The sequence below is a fragment of the Anticarsia gemmatalis genome, chromosome 25 (genome assembly GCF_050436995.1).
Source record: "Anticarsia gemmatalis isolate Benzon Research Colony breed Stoneville strain chromosome 25, ilAntGemm2 primary, whole genome shotgun sequence".
Taxonomy (NCBI): domain Eukaryota; kingdom Metazoa; phylum Arthropoda; class Insecta; order Lepidoptera; family Erebidae; genus Anticarsia; species Anticarsia gemmatalis.
This window is the reverse complement of record NC_134769.1, coordinates 7,964,596-7,982,524: the sequence shown is the minus strand read 5'-3', so window position 1 is coordinate 7,982,524 and position 17,929 is coordinate 7,964,596. Positions and strand designations below refer to the sequence as shown.

The 17,929-nt window shown below is 34.5% G+C and overlaps 1 protein-coding gene across 19 annotated transcripts in view; it reads right to left on the bottom strand.

Moving 5' to 3' along the window:
• The window catches only part of Cadps (calcium-dependent secretion activator 1), a 70,711-nt gene that overhangs the window by 10,972 nt on the left and 41,810 nt on the right, over positions 1–17,929 (bottom strand). For 6 of the 19 annotated variants that reach the window (XM_076131281.1, XM_076131284.1, XM_076131282.1 and 3 more), the window contains exons 9-26: positions 14,288–14,445; positions 13,266–13,346; positions 12,786–12,955; positions 10,189–10,345; positions 9,780–9,901; positions 9,274–9,418; positions 8,902–9,008; positions 8,357–8,532; positions 7,761–7,805; positions 7,444–7,620; positions 6,877–7,013; positions 6,336–6,526; positions 4,335–4,527; positions 3,740–3,887; positions 3,306–3,418; positions 2,610–2,648; positions 895–1,051; positions 352–532 (exon numbers count right to left, since the gene is read on the bottom strand). In XM_076131281.1, coding sequence (XP_075987396.1) covers positions 352–532; positions 895–1,051; positions 2,610–2,648; positions 3,306–3,418; positions 3,740–3,887; positions 4,335–4,527; positions 6,336–6,526; positions 6,877–7,013; positions 7,444–7,620; positions 7,761–7,805; positions 8,357–8,532; positions 8,902–9,008; positions 9,274–9,418; positions 9,780–9,901; positions 10,189–10,345; positions 12,786–12,955; positions 13,266–13,346; positions 14,288–14,445 — 2,497 coding nt within the window. The remainder of the gene's footprint in view (positions 1–351; positions 533–894; positions 1,052–2,609; positions 2,649–3,305; positions 3,419–3,739; positions 3,888–4,334; positions 4,528–6,335; positions 6,527–6,876; positions 7,014–7,443; positions 7,621–7,760; positions 7,806–8,356; positions 8,533–8,901; positions 9,009–9,273; positions 9,419–9,779; positions 9,902–10,188; positions 10,346–12,785; positions 12,956–13,265; positions 13,347–14,287; positions 14,446–17,929) is intronic. The other 13 variants (XM_076131290.1, XM_076131300.1, XM_076131298.1 and 10 more) reach the window with 11 other exon arrangements.

The window sequence follows — 17,929 nt, the reverse complement described above, 5'->3', positions numbered from 1 at the left end:
ATGTATTCTTGAAATAAACATATTCAATGACGAAAAAGTCTGCTCAGGTAAGAAGCGCCTACAAAAATTTATAGAGCATTTCTTTCAGGCAAGCAAGTTTCCACTACGTTTTCGACGCTCAGCTTTGATAATACAGAACGAGGATTAACACAATCACGCATTCTAATCCATTTGCTTTAATTTAAAACTTCCCAAGACATAATTACAAGCTATCCGATACAAGGACAACTGGTAAAATTGCCATTTAGTCAGTCAAAACGTTCAGCAAACTGAATTGAAGAATATTGATTGCATCAATCCACGTTTTGTATTACCATTCAAGCAATTGGAAAGTTAAAAAGTTGGTATAACCTCGATAAGTCCGAGATACTTGTGCTGCTAGTAACATACCCTTTGATTTCCCACCGTTCCTTTTCGAATCCTTTATGTAACGACTGCGCGATAGAGGACTCCATTAGGTCCACATATCTGACCACTAGCGGGGCAAATGTGTCCCGCAAGTGTTCGTGGAACCTACCACCTTTAAGGTTTTCTGTAGACAAATAAATGAGGTTACTATATTTTCTAAAGTTATTAGCAATTAATTGAGTGTCACGGAAGTAATCAAAAGACAAAATAATTTAAAAAACGACAAAAAGTCGACATTTTAAGCTTTTCAATTTGAGCAGTTTTTACACCCGATCGATGTTGGTGGCACCATTAAATTACTACATTTCGTTACGAAGTTCCACTCTGACCAGTGATCATGCCTAAAATAATTCTCTTTAAATTTCTTCAGTAATGGCAATGGTCGAGATTTGACTTTGTCGACCAATTGCTAATCCAATGCTCGTTTGCAATTCAAAATTCACTTCTCAAGAAAGAAGCTTCTCTCTTGTCAAAAATGCTACTTACCATCAGTCCTCAAATAGTCGTTTAAGATCTGGAACAAAGGGAAAGAGTCCCAAGTATCTGGAGGCTGTTCAGCCAAAACTCGATCCATATCCACTCCAAATAAGGCCCAGAATATCTCAGCATGTTCCACCAGCAACTCCGAGAACCACGCGAATGCCTGTACCAAGATACAAATACATTTAGCGATGAAAAAAGTCAATTTTATAAGTGAAAAATTTGCAAAGAAAAAAAGTGAAGGTGTCTTTTTGTTTTAGTGCTTCATCGATTTTGGTTTACGGATACAACTTTCGAATAAATGCAGATAAAGATTTTTGAGAAAAATCGTCATTTTTTAAATTCGTGACTGTCCCACTGCAAGTGTCTCCTCCCGAACGAGGGATGGGTTAGGCCGTCAGTCCACCACGCTGGCCATGTGCGGGTTGGGAACTTAGCATGCCCTCAAGGAATGTGTTAAACAACAATTATTAAAAAATAATTTGTTTAAAATACTCTTGCAGCCTTTGCGGTATATAATAAAGGGCCAAAAGAATATCATGCCGTGATTTGCAGGTATGTTTTTAGGTATTAAGTAAATCTGTCTAGCTTGGTTTTCTTAATTTTGTTTTAAGTGTTCACAGGTCATATAGTGTATCAAACTCTACAAAACTTACCCTAAATATATCAAAATGTTTGTAAGAAATTCACAAACACTTTGATAAACTAATTCATAACAAGTTAAAAGGACACCATGCATTAACACAAAGTGATTAAGACTACGTCACTCTCTAGAAGCAAAAGAACATAGTACTGATACTAGTAGAGTATTTCATGATATATGTGCAACGCCTAACGGTACTGAAGGACTAAATGTGTATTGTTATGGTCAACATAATAAGGTACGCATTGAAAACGATTTTGATAGGTCCACGTCTGACAACAAATTCAGTAATGCCTTCGATTTAGCAGGATTACTCCCGACAGAATCGTGTAACGTGTATAAATTTGATTGAATCCAATGCGAGCTTATGTCAAATCGTACTGGTTTATAATGAGGATAATCTAAAAATCTAATTTATAAGAAATCTAATTATTTTGATTTTAAATCAGCGGTCATTCAAGCCTTCGTTTGTCATTTAAGAGTTCGATTTGACAGTAGCTAGCAGTTGTTTCAAGAATATTGGTACCTATAAAAATGATTTTCACCGAATCAAAAGAGCGAATTTAAGCAGAGGATCATATAAAAATAAATAATAGCGCACTACAGAAGCAAAAATCTGTTGTAATGTGCTCGATGTGTCGTATGTCCTAAGTATGTAATGTAAAGCATCTGTTCCCGAAACTAATGTCATGTATCGTGAGTTGGATTCGGAGTAGACTGTAGAAAAAAATATACAAAATTCACTTTTCATTGCAGACATTATACGACTAAAAAACCCTGCCAATTTTATTGTAACATCATTTACATAAAACATTTTTGAGACGAGCCCATAATGAAAAGTTAGATCTCAGTCAGTTAAACTGTCTATTGCATTCGTAAACCATGCAATGCCTTGTTCCTAAACTATTGAAGTAACATCAAAGCATTTGCCCAAGCGAGTCAAACTATCGTTTATCGAGTCTACTCCTTTTATATTGTGATCAAACCAATCAAAGTGAAGTATGACCAAGATCGAGTGAACAAACGATTGACAAGTGATCGTTCAGCCGAGCAATCAATCAAATTCATGAGTAGTTACATTTTGTTGACCGCTAGAGTCCGGTTTTGTGTTATAAACCTGCGGAGAAATAAAATATAAGATAGAAGTGGATAATAAAGTCATAGTTATACTTAGCATACATCCAGCGTCGCGAAGTGAACATATACACGATTCACTTGACGACTAAGCGACATAAAATATATAATTTGGGAAAATTAAACATTTTTGTTGGGTACACGTTGATACTAATACAAAAAAATATTAATTTAAAGTCATCGTGTACCGAAGATTGGAATGAAAATGTTTGATTTTCGTTTCAATCTGTTGAAATAAATAATACTGCCTGATCATTTCCCACACTAATAGCGACAGGAGAATAGGATGCTATCCAGTCAACATTTACACATTGGTAAAACACTTTAATATCACGTTCCTCTTCTGTTTACTTCACATACACGTCTGAAGCAACAATACAGACATTCAAAACTTTATGTCTATTGAATTACAGTTCAAAATCAAACAGTTAATTTTAAAATGTTCTACCAAAACAGAAACCACGACATTCAGGATAGACATAGACATTTCCGAGCAAATGTAAAGAGCATAACTTATTTTTTGTTTAATACTTTTGTACCACAATTAGTTAATATATCAGGTACTGCTTTATTTCTCGTTATACTCGTAAATTTGCTCTTTTCAGGGGTAGAATAGTTTCCTTCTGGATGTTTGCGTTACCTCTGCGTAGTGTTCTTCGTTCTGTTGCAGTAGGTCAACACACAATTCAGCTAAATGTATGAGATCTTCTAGCTTTTTAGCCGGTGTGACCATTGTTTCTCCTCTAAGATCCTCTGGAAATACAGAATTTAGATTCAATGATTTAATATCGCAGACCTCTATGAGATAGTAAGCTCAGATTAGTAACTGTATACAAAAGTAGATTTTGTTACTTTCGTTAAAAAAACTATTTGAGATGTAAATAAACAAAAGACTGTATGACCAGCTTATTCCATTTTGTGACGCTTTTTGCTTTACTTAGATTTGTTTTCTTATTTCAGGCAACCACAAGGGTCTTTGTTTTTAGGTATGTAGTAATGATACTTCGAGTTTCGCGTTTCTAACTACCTACTGCTTCTACTCAACTTTATCAACTGTCTATATTCTACAATTACCTTCAATATTCGCTTTCTGACTGAGCTGTGTATAGTTCAACAAGGCTGCGTTCTCCAGACTAGTCTGTATCATAGCCCTGACTTCCTCAGGAGCCACAGGAGTTACCACATCCTTCATCAGAACACGTTCCAATAACGAAAGCGTCGCCTGCAATGTTAATACTAGTTTAATATTTACTTTTATTTAATAGGATTTAGCAAGAAAGCGTTCGTATTAATAATGCTTTAACACTGCAGTTACATTATTTGACATTAGTTTATATTATTTTGTTGGATATAATGAGCTGAAAAAGTTATTTAATTTTATTGTTTCCTTTTGTCGTGAAACAATAAGTAACTGTGGTGTATGCACCAAAATATGTACAGTACGGTTCTTTTGTACAATGAATATTCAAATGAAGACCTTTTTACCTCGTTATTTGACTGATCTACTCGTTCTTCTAAGTTTAGTCTCGGACTTGCACCTAAAATTTAATTGACCAAAAGACCCGTATATATATAACTTTCATCTTTCAAAGCTGAATACTAAGCTTTCTACATTTCAATTACCACATTACCAGCCAACTGGATCCTAGCACTTGTTTATATCACATACCTTCAGCGCTCCCTCAGGCCGTCCAAACGGGAACGCGTAACGGAAATTCGTGATCTGATGCTGCAGCAACGCTTTCAATCTTTCTTTTATCTCTGCGAACTTTTCCTTCTCCTGAACGGTGATGCTGCCTACCCCGTCCGGCCTGCCAGGCAACGTCGGGGTACTGTGAACCACTTCCACGGTGGAGCTTACTCTAGTTGGGCACAAGCGGGACATAGGGTAGGCTGTGAAATCAGCAGCTTAATCTACTAACTAACTTCTATGCTATACTTAAACTATTATGGTAACTGTAATGATATTAATATGATTTGGTATTGAAATATCATGTTCTACAGTATCGAACACCTACATTTTGAAAATATTTTTGCTTTTATGTAGGGCGAGCCTAATGCCTTTTACGCGGCATATTATCTTCCTATTATAATATATGTATTCTAAACATAGGAACTAAACCAGTATCACCCACATCGCGATGTTTTCAGTTACATTAGGGCAAGCCTATTGACTTTTATGGCACATAATCTTGTTATAAAACTTATCGAAAACTTAGTTTTTACCTTTATCGGTACCGGTATTAAAAACGGTAAATTAAAATTTATTTCTTCGAATAAAAGTGCTTTGTTTTGTGCAAAGGACTTCACTGACTAATAGCAATAAGACGACACATTTTGCGATTCAAACTCTTCGAAAAAAACCTTTTATATGTGCATCTACACAATTTTAAAATAGTGTCGTAACGAATGGAAATACAAATGATTATTACTCATGTTTTTTGTATTTCTATAAGCAATTTAATTACGAATAACTACTAATTTAAGCGTTTTACTGTTGAGCAATTTTACTGCATTAAAAAGCGTTTTTTAATTTTGTCTTCTGCTGAATCCACTAAGCCCGAAAGTACTTTAGTAAGGTGAAGCAGGCATAGTTAGTAAGCACACTTAGTACGACGCAATAGTAAGTTAGTAAGGTCTAAAGTTGGAAGCAACATCCACTCTTGTGAGGCATTGGGTCGTGGTTATATCAACTATTAAGGTTTCGAAACTGTTTTTGACCTTGGAATTACTCTGATATATTTCATGCAGGGTTGTATTACTGGTTTTAATATGATGGAGTAGGTGTAGACATGCTTTTTACATAGATATTTGGTTTAATTTAATTTTGATCGAACAATTATTGCTGGTTTTGAGATATGATATGCAATCGAAAGCTTAACTCAAGTCAACTATCTCTAAAATTAAAAATAGTAGAATATTTTTTAGATTTGTGTTTTTTTAAGTATTGATAAAGATTTTGGTCAAATACAGCTTCATATCTATCCACTGATTACCGCTAATTCACATACACATATATTTGCAGACCTAGGACACATCCTTGTGTAACACCGAGTCTAACATTTACATTCAAATACTAACCTGGTAAATACAAGTGCATTTTCTATAATTTTGTACATATTTGGAAAAATACATGAAAAAGTCAATTGGAGACGATGATTTTAAAATCTATGATGCGATATTGATATGAAAATTACGTATATTTCTATATGTTAAAATTATATGACTATATTTAATTTTAAAAATTATATAAATATTAACGAAGATGACGGATCAAATTCTTCAAAACTTATTAACTATTATATAATATTATATGTATATAATCGTTATTAAATGATTATTTCTTATGTACAATTAATTTACGTAATTAAAATAACGGCTACTACCCGGTTTCTGAGGCACATTTAGCGATGGTTTATCTATTCAAACTGTCATGTTTATATAAACTTAAACGCTATTGAATACATAAACTACCGCTAAATGTACCTCAGAAACCGGGGGTAAGTATTTCAAACTTTAAAAACTAACAGATAAATTCTTTGTTTTCAAAAACACTAAAGTTTATTTACAATTTTTCTCAAAATAGTAAAAATCCAGTGCATTTTTTACTTTATTTATATTTATACAATAACCATTATTGGTCTTCAAACTATTGTTATTCTCTTCTCACCTGTTACCGTGCACGTGGCTGGCGCAGAACGCGAAAGAATAATGCATTAAGGTCGGGTCTACGGTCTGTTGGCCACTTTCTGCTACATCCAAGAGATCAGATAAGTAGCAAAGATGACGGAAACAGCCTCTGACACCGTATCTGGCGCAGTATTCGTCTAGAACGAAGACCTGGCCGGGAGAGAACCAACCCTGGAAATAATGGTGAATGAATGTGAATAGATGATTCAGTTTTTGATTAAGATCTGTGTTATGTAAAACATCTGCTGTTCGCTTCAATAATATAAATTATAAGTGACTGGAAATAAATATCTATGATAAAAGTGTCTAAGTTTGTGCAAGGGTATTTTCGAAGTAAAACGTCATTTTCTTAGAAACTTCTTTTGCTTCATATACGTTCATAGTTTTTGTGACATGATTATTAGTTACGAGTTATTGATCATCAGAATCTCGCAGACCAGTACAGTAGAATGCATCTTTAATGTGTCATCTCCTGGCATTACAATACAAAATACAATGAAGTAATCATAGTGCATGCTTACCAAAGAACAATAAGGATCCTGTAACCTGTATTTCAACGTGAGTGACTGTAACATACAGAACAACTGATGATGGTCAAACTGACACGGATCTGCCTGGATATAGTCCTCCATGCCGTGCTTACGGGCTTTATCGGCATCTGAAACATTGATAGAGTTGCGTATTAGCAATGGCAGTTTCATTTAGGCCGATTCAAGCTAAAACGGAGTATGTTCGCAACAAATATAAGGTCTATGGAAAGGCCAGTTTTGTTGAAACTACCCAAATGTGCAGGAGATTGCTTATAGTGACCCAATACACACTCTATGTATATTTCTATAATATCGTAACCTGGGTGGTCGATAACCAACACGACCTTTGAGAGATCAAGCGCAAGACAGACAACTCTACGTGCTTTCTGGGACACTAAAGTTAACGAACTCATTTACTGTTAGAATTTATTAAAGGAAAACTCAGGAATATCTCTTTAGTTTCGAATTAAATCCCGAATTAACTATGCAAAGTAATGCAAACCAGTATATTATACTAACAATACACTACAGATGCATTAAATATTGTTTCCAACTCACCTCCCATAATCTTATGATGCGTATCCGATGTCGTAGGCGGCGTAGGTTTGTGACTTTGTCCAGTGGCTCTATACAAGGCCATAACCCACAAATGACACTCATTCTCATCAGTCACTCCCATTAGTACCGATTCTCCATCTCTTACAGCATTCATGAAATACTTTGCACCTTCCAGTTCTGAAAGAACACGAAAAAACCTGATATCTTTGAAATTTTGAAAGTTAAAAATATGTATTTTAAAAGGAGTGGTACTTTTGTATTTCAATTTATATGTAAAAAGGGACGTAAATAAAATAATATGTAAAAAAGATCATTACCTATTTTTTTGTTGTTTGGCTTACCTTGTCCAACAATCAACTGGGCTGTAAAACAAAACAAACATTTTAGAAAACTGTTATTTAGATACTGACTAAATAAAAAGAAGAATAGATAATATGACAGAGGAAAAAAGGATCTTTTCGATTAACTTTCATCAAAAATTTGTTTCAAAATAGTAATAAAATATATAGAAGGTCATAAAGAATAAGAGGTTTTGAAGGCACTGTTTCATCACTAAAGATATAATATAACAGTCGATTAAGCAGTGACGTCATAGCCTAAACAATAGAAAGCCACTATATTAACGCCGATGTCGCTTAGCCGAAACGTCGCGATATAAAGAAGTACGTCATTATTAAATCATTGTAAATAAGATTTGTTAAGTCACGATATCGCGTCGTCGCTAAGACACTCAATTTGCGACAACGGCTAGTATAACCTGCGTCAAACGTCAAGTATTTGAAGTTAAAATCTTTTCTGCTAATTATTACATAACAAATCGCGATACTTTAAAACATTTACTTTCTCCCGCAATGATGAAAAAGCCCTCCAAAAACTAACTACAAAATCAAAACAATATGAAACAGTACAGTACCGCTTGCTAGTTCGATGTAGTCCACAGTGAACCCGTCCAGTTGCATCATCTCAGACGGTTCAGACTTCTTGTCTTTGTATGAACATAGTGCAAATGTATACTGGCTCACTTGTACGAGCACCATATATCTGCGTTTCCATTTACGCCATACGTTTTTGCCAATTACGTGGAGATATCTGTAAATAGATAATATTCATTAAAAAACAGTTTCTCTTGGGGGTGTTTTTTAGGAAATATTTTTTTTTAATTTTATAGTTTTCGTCTAATAACTCCTCTCATGATGGTGAGAGTTATTTTGTGACGATAACATTCCTTTCCAACCTTAGTTTCGATGCTACAGGATACTGCAGTCGTTGTGATAAAATATAGTAATTAAAACTTGTACTACTGAATATTATCCACAGCTGCCTGTAGTTTGATAACGTGCCCGGTTCATAGAACTAACACCATTAATGGCGAAATGTAAGCAGAGGTGGTCAGTCACTTCTGCTTACACCTTCGGGTATAACAACGTGATTTTAATGAATGTCCAAAAGTGTACTCACCCACAATGTTTCATATTTAAAGGCTTGTCCATACGACAAGCAATTTTAATCCTTAAGTCTTGGTCGGGCAAGTTTTTAGGTATCACCATTTTATGCCATTCGGGGACCTGGAATCGAAATAATTTGTAAATTAGTGGCAAAAAAAAACGTGAAAGACATGTTTATGTTTCGAAATATAATAAAACAACATTAAGAAACATGTTCCTTATTTTGATATACTCGATAAATCAAAGAATTTTTCGGTCAACCAAGGTCAGTGTAACCAATGCCAAAATGTCTAGCAGGTAAGAGACAATGACATGATTATTTTATATCTCTTACAAAGTAAAATCAAATACTATTTAAATATCAAAACTAGGTAAAACGACTTACCTTACTAGATAGAGGAGTAGGCCTGAGGACCACTTTCCCTAATTCTTTATCTTCAAGAGCTAAAACTCCTGGGTTCTCAGTGTAAAGCTTTACTTTTACAGCTGGGAGTGGTTGTGTTGTACTGAAATCACCTTGGGTGTCCCACCTGAAGAAAATTTGATGTTATATGTTATATACGACGCTCGCCATGACGGATAAAAGCTTGCAAGATATATTCTGCATGTGTTTCGCCTCTGTATGTTTTACAATTTATTGGTAGAAAATAAATTATTTATTTACAGTCTCAGGGCGCTGAATATCAGATTATTGTAAGCTATTTAATAGCCAGCTCAATCGAGGTTTAAAATAGCACCTGTTTAGAGCGTTGTGTCGTGGTAAAAGGCGACAGAGTTTTGTCGTTAAAGAGGACCCCATATAGGTTTATTTTTTGCAGTAGAACTTTGATAACTATAATACGCCATCCTGCTCTTGTGTTTATAAGTGTCAGTTATTTAAATGTAACTTACATGGGTTTGGAGGCCTCCGCTTGATCAGTTTGTAATTTGTCCCCTCCTTCGACCTCCATTGTACAATAAACTATTCTATTCGGTAATAATGACTTTAGATTTTTGACCTCCATCACAACCACCTAAAATATGATCAATTGGAAATGAACCTGGGACTACTAGACGCTTACGACTCTTTACTTATCTTTATCTTGAACACCTACCGTCTCGCATGCAATGATTTCAAATGAGTAGACGTTATACAATTTTAAAATTTCAATTACTATTTCTTAGACTTACACATTTTTGTCTATTTAAAATAGTACTTTAATTATAACATTGTTAATAGTGATCCCTACATGCAATCATTTAAACTCACACATATTTCTTTATCTTAATACTAAACCATCGTTATTGCACCCAACGTTACCTCAATTTGGAATGTAAGCACTACATCCATTTTCGTAAGTTGTGTATCAGCATCGCCTCCATCAGCTTCACCCGTCAACTTGTTCGCTAGAGAGCCTTGCGATCTGAAACACAGCTGCTTACTCAACCTTGGACTCGGATCCGGTCCGGCGTTCGATCTAATCACCATTAAGCAACCATTTCGAAATACCACCACCAAAGGAAAAACCCACATCAAAAAATCACCATCGAATTTGAAAAAGTTAAAGTTATTAATAAATTACATGGATTGGAAGTTAGGAATGATATATCCACAGTTAATAGGGTTAATGAAGCGATCGTTACATTCACAAGCCCGTGGGAATGCATGGTGGCATACAATTGTGAACCCATCACCGATACCAAGAATGATTAAGCATACAACAGGGGAACATTACAAGTACGTCCAGATACATCGTCTAACGTATATCTAAGGTACTGAAATAATGCTAATGATGTCAATGTGCAAAATAAATTGCACGTTAAAGAAAAGGGTCCGGTTATAGCAGAAAAAAACAACAATGTATGGCAATAAAAAGATAAGAAAAATGCTTTCAGGAACCCAGTAACGTTTGTTATTATCTAACCGGACCCTCTTAAAAATGAATGGCGTATAAAATGTACGTATAATGTAAATGTATAAATAAGAAAGCGAAGCCCTAACGAAGCTGGAAGCATATTTTAGTACATTAGGAAAATATACATAGTTATAAATACAAACGAAAAATTCAAAGAAGAATCATGTGAAACAAAAGCAGTGGATTATTATTAAAAGCTTAGTACTATATTTTACATCTGGGGTATTGTATCTACATTTCAAATGTTTAAGCTATCGCTTAGGTGTTACTGTAGCTATTTCGACTAGGATTGTAAAATCTTTATCTACAGTTAAGTAAACTATAAGCTTAGTTAAGTCTGGCGGTGTTGTGGAAGCAACATTATATCCATCGTTGTCATTGTCTATAAATGTTTCATTTATATTATCGACTGGACCACGGGTTGTTCTATCTAGTTATTTTTTATTAGCGGGAAGCTCTACTCTAGTATATTACTTAGCTACAGTGGTCACTATGACAACATTAGGATTGCAAACTTTATCATTGAAGTTGGGATTGTGTAAGGGTCCTGCTACACAAGTCACGTGCTTAAAATTATCAATTCTGTACTCATTACTTGTACTTCCTTTAATATTACCGTCCAGTTATGTGCCAGGGACAGAAAAAACCAAATAGAAATGAACAAGTAGAAACGATGAATGTCTGGATGAACGTCTAAAGAGATTCTATCCCCCATCACAAAGCATATTGTCATTTCAAACTATGAGACCGAACTGACAATAGAATTTTCATTAGCTCTGATGTATAGTTAACAATGCTTTGCAAGAGGGATAAATGTAATATTTTATGACACGATGCAAAAGTAACCAAATAAAACATTGTTAATTTTGCACCGGACATTAGTATTAGTATTTTCTATTTAATGGTTCAGTTATGTTTTCTTTAAAATAGTAAACTATCGACGGGGTTAATAAATAAGAGATTGAAAATAAAGAGAGACTAAACGTTGCATCCAGAGTGAAGGAATCAGTTAAAACCAAACATACTAACAGTGAGAAAGATGAAATTTAACACAATCTTAGAAACGAATTATTTAGTTCAGTTATAAATGTTAGTATTATGATTAATTATGATTTAGTAACGCAAATATACTAAATACACATCGATCTTTCGCTTGAATGCAAAGAAAAACATTTACAAATAAGACCTAAGTTATATTGCCAATAGAAAGATAAATTTAGAATTTCAAGGCTGCAAATGTTTTCTTTGCACGAACATCAAGTCCATAAAACATTATGGATTTTTTAATTAACAATTTGAACAACCATTCAGCGCAAATTGATCAAAGGGGAAGACATAAAAGAATTTAAAATTATTATAGATACTTAAATATTTCTATTAAATCTTTGATCAATCGACGACAACTGCAAACATTGACCACATCAAATATTAAAAACATGAACACCCATTAAACATTGATTTACATTTCGACTCCGTTTACAAAATTCTGCTGATTATTGTTATATTTGTACAAAACATTGCAGACGAAGCCATGCTCAAACAGTATTGAGACATAGAACATTGATACAAACATCGAGACTGAGGACGTAATACGTTTTCAGTTTAAAACGAAATGTTATTTTGATAATCAACAGTTTTAAGATTTGATAAAACAGCAATTACAAAATGTGTATTCAATTTGAAAGGAGGTTGTGTATACGTTTTAGAGGGAGCAAAATCACGTTCCAACTACAACAAAGTCATCCAGTAAGGAAAAACAAACAAAGGAAGAATACAAGTTTTTGTTCGTAATAAACTGCAAACGTATTTTGGGGGAGTCATGCTACTTTTCCACACATATAAGGGTGCTACTTAGGGTCCAACAATAACAAAGTTAGAAAAGTTACCCGTTGCGACCTCAACAAAGATTTGATGGTACCCAACTGACTTGTCAAACGTGTGAAAAAGTTGTTCCGTTCTTAGTCAATTTCTATTATCTCCAACCCCATTTGAAAACACTGACCTGTGATTATACCGCTTGATTTTATGGAGGCCGTATTTTGAGTCAGCCCCACCCTTGGACACGGGAAGTGACTCCAGGTTGGCCATCAGAAGGTTGATCGATGACTTCAACTCTTCGATGTATAGGGACTCCATCTCTTTCAGGACGAACTTTGGCATCAGCTTGCGGTTCTGGTTATTTGTAATTCAAAACAATGATTATTTCTAGTAACTAGTAACTTTTATTAACTTTAATTCTTCAGCCAATCCCAGAAAGAGCGGAAACGTCTAATAGATTAAAGTGTTTTGGTCTTAAAAGATTTTAGATAGCTCTCCATATATTATTTTTTTTATTAAAAATTTGCACTATCACTGGATAGTGACAATCTTTTGTGGACTAAGAGCGTTAAAATTAGTAGTAAACAATTGTAGTAAAATGATTGACAACGTATTTGAGGACTTATCCATAGTAAGAAAAAAAATGCCTGACATAATAAGATACCTTTTCCATTTCGTTGACTTTTTGCATTCTTCCGTCCAACTCTCTTCTGATGGCTGCAGCCTGTTCGTCGGCTGAATCCAACTGCAAAGTAATTGTTATAAAACTGTATCTTTTTAGAAGTTACATATTTGTATCTTCAGGCCTATTCAATATTGCCCTTCTGGCGGGAGAGTCTCACATAACCCTGCACTCCACCCAGGATGCAGTTGCATGCTTATTGCCACGATAAAAAAAGGCCTATACCATATAAAAACAGGTAGTTCCAATAATCAAATGTAAATATCCAATCACCGTTTTATCAATCGAGATAAGGCTTCTACATTATTAAATCGATATATCAATTCAATGTTAGTGTTAAGCAATACCCAAGCGTAATAAAAGTTTCCAAATTGAAAATTAACAATCAAAATATTACATGAATTATAGTTGGACCTTTCTAAATTTAGTCGATTTAATTAATCGTTTGAGGTCACGGTTGGGTTTAATTAATTTCTGTGAAAGTAAACACGACGCTTTGATGTGGATTAGTAAAGGGTTTAAAAGACTGCTAATTCTGCGGCCTGAGGGGATGGAACACATGTAGCTACAGGCTACCGTTTGTGCCTTTGGCTTGTTTAAGGAAACACTTCAGTACAAGTATTTTAAGAATTTTACAAGTAGCAAAAAACCTTGAAAAATACGTCGAAGCGGCATTCTCACACAAATACGTGTCTCATTGCGTTTTCCAGGATTCAATGCGGACGTTGCAGTCAGATAGTCTGACATATCACAACTTTTATTGTACCTCCAGATGTGCGTAAGACTGTATAAATGTGACATTTTGAACATTCCGGAGATTATTATCGCTATTCTTATAGAAATAAGTCAAAATGCTGCACTTTTATATTATTATATGTATATACATAATACTGACTCTTAAATACTAACTTGCTTAATATACCTGTTTCCCGTGAAACCTAAATAAAACAAGACTTAATTTTCTTATTCTATTGAAAGAGTAATTAAATAGAAATAAAACTCACAAGAAGAGCGTTGAACAGCAACTGATGTTCAAACTTCTTGACTCCGAGGATCTGCTGGAACATGTCGTAAAGCTGTTCCTTGCTAAGAATGCACTCAGCGTTCAGGCTCTGCTGCTGTGCCCGCGACGGCCTCTTGGCCTCGTCATCTCCGGGTATGCCTGAAGACACCAATAACTTGGAATAGGAATAACAACTGGAGTGTTGAAAGCATTGATAAAGAAGTTTCAACAATAGAAAATCGCGATGCAAAGTCGAAGTGCTTAAACCTGGATACGAATCCAAATACTTCTTCTAATATTACTGAAACCATATTATTATGAACCTACTTCTTCTCGGAAAAAATATGACGCTATACCATACGTATATCTGTTATCAAGTCAGACCCTTTAACATAGCCAACTACATTGAAGTCATCAGTTTGATTTGTATAAAAAAAGACAATTGTTTACACAAAAATATTTTCACATGGCACAACCAGTAAGTTAACCAGTACCAGTTACCAGGTAGGGATGTCCGTATACCCAGCAGGGCCCTTCGTCTGATTCGATTGAATACTAAAGTTTCACTTAGGTAATATTTTATACCTTCCGAATAGTGTAAGTAAAATAATTGTACCTCAACAGTTATGCGAGAAAATTGAATTAATTTCCAGCAGGGCCCTCCGTGGTTTGAAGGTCTTCAGACCTGTAGTGTATGTGCCTGTATAGCGGTGCATTAGTACCTTTAGATTATCTTTGTTTTCTTGAAAAAAAGTTATTAGTTTATAAGAAATATACCTACAAAATGTTTATAATGCCAGCAGGGCCCTTTTTTGTTTTGGGGGTTTCAGTCCAAACAATCATATTTCCTAGCAGCATTCTATTTGTACTTTTCAAAAAAAATATCGCTTAATTCAAATAATGAATAATAATAAGTAAATAAATCAGATAAAAAAAATCTAAAAAAATAAAATTACTCTGATATCTAAAGATGGCTATACTTATTATTTGATTATTTATGTGATGCGACCAATGAAATAAAAATCAGTTTGTATGTTATACTAGCTGTTGCCAGCGACTCCACCCGCGTGGTCAAATGAATGAGAGGTTTTACCGCGGTAAAAAGTAGCCTATCTCCAATGGCATTAACCGATATACCCCAAAACTTATTAATTAAAGATGAAATCTATAGATTACTTTCCGCAATACAGTATTGCGGGGATGGCACCACCATCGGGCATTATAGAGCTCACTGCTTAAGAAAAGATAAACAGTGGCAATGTTATGACGACCTGTGTGACAACGTGATCAATAGTGACTATACAGAAAAAATACAAGTACATTGTGTTTTATATACCCGTGTTAGGTAAAATGTATTTAATGCAATGTTTTTTATACTTACCTACTGTAAATTTTCCTACTAGGAACTTTATTAACCCACACTGAACAACGTTTGATTGGGAATTCCTATTGCTACAACTATTATTGATTTTTGTCAATCACACTTATTTGTTGTTGTAATTCATCATTGAGTAGGTACTTTTTTCGAAGATATTAATATACGTACCTGATATAACATACGAACTGATTTTTATTTAATTGCTTGCATCACATAAATAATACAACAATAAGTATATGCGATGTTATGGTAATTATGATTTTGGAGATTTATGAGACTGGAGAGTGACATAGGCTACTTTTTACCGCGGTAAAACCTCTCATTCATTTGACCACGCGGGTGGAGTCGCTGGCAACAGCTAGTATAACATACAAACTGATTTTTATTTCATTGGTCGCATCACATAAATAATCAAATAATAAGTATAGCCATCTTTAGATATCAGAGTAATTTTATTTTTTTAGATTTTTTTTATCTGATTTATTTACTTATTATTATTCATTATTTGAATTAAGCGATAATTTTTTTGAAAAGTACAAATATAATGCTGCTAGGAAATATGATTGTTTGGACTGAAACCCCCAAAACAAAAAAGGGCCCTGCTGGCATTATAAACATTTTGTAGGTATATTTCTTATAAACTAATAACTTTTTTTCAAGAAAACAAAGATAATCTAAAGGTACTAATGCACCGCTATACAGGCACATACACTACAGGTCTGAAGACCTTCAAACCACGGAGGGCCCTGCTGGAAATTAATTCAATTTTCTCGCATAACTGTTGAGGTACAATTATTTTACTTACACTATTCGGAAGGTATAAAATATTACCTAAGTGAAACTTTAGTATTCAATCGAATCAGACGAAGGGCCCTGCTGGGTATACGGACATCAGGTAGGGTAACAAGTACCCCATTCGAAATAACTAACTTAAATGTACATTTAAACACCTTTTTACCATAAAAGTGACAGTGTAGTTACACGGAAAGCATAAACTCGTGTTATTTCACATACATGCAGTGCACTTAGTATATAAACTTACCTTGCAATCCTCAAACCTTTAGTAGTGGGAAGCAAAATTATATACTTATGTGTTTATCACGTGTTACTGTCAGTCAAGTGTTCTAAGTGAAGAATATAAATAAATAAACGATCATGTATTTGAATATATACCACCGAATTATTATAATATTGAAGATAATCAAAAATGTGAAATGTCGAATGAATTTCGTATTTTTTTTGGTATTATTTCTATGGTTATGACCGCGATACGAAACGGTAGCGAAGCTTGGTGGAGGCAAGGATGTTTTAAATTATTTGAATCCTTATGAAACATTCTACATTATTCTTAATAGCCCTCTTTACACAGACACTCTATCGCGCATAAAACAACAATCGCGCGTGAAAGAGCGCGCGTGTAAAGGGAAAGGAAGCATCACGCGCCGCGCTCATCTGTCAAGCCCGCGAAGAAAATCGCGAGCGAAGAGCGCGCTGCTTTCTCGCGCGTAATCATGTACGCTCCTAAGAACGTGCGATAGAAAGTATGCGTAAAGGCGGCAAATAGATCGAGAATTAACTGAGCTGATTCGGCTGCTTATAATGCTTCGTTTCATACAGATTTCAAATATACAGAAACAATTCAAATCTGCCCCACTAATCCCATGATAGGACACCATGGGGCTAGAACGACAGACCGAAATATTCGATTGCCTTCTCCATGACATGGCCTTCAAAGATGATAATATAACAATAAAATTATAACCGAATAATAAACTATATTGTATTATAACCATAGAAAACGTAGATATAATTGACATTGTAATTGAAGCAACGGCACAAGACGTAAGCGAAATAATGAAAAAAGAAGGAGAAATAAAAAGAAAAATTTTGTCGAGTGATACCTGTTATTCCTGTTCAGGATGTGTGAGAGAGACATGTCGTGAGAGAAAGGGAGAGAAACACAGACAGTGAGACAGACACAGGCATACACATTTTCAGGTACAAATCAGGACCGATGTTTATATTTTCATACACTGACTGATACAGTACTGAAAAATTTAATAGTAACTTCATTTCATCTAAAAATGAATAATTCTAAACTATCGTATTCAAGATTTAAAAGTAAATATAATGTTTGTAAGATTTCAGCAGTGTATACAGTCAATAATATGAGAACAACACACAACTAACCTAAACAATCATGATGGCATCCATTTAAAATGTATATTATTGGTTTTATCGTGTTTCTAAAGTAGGTACACATAT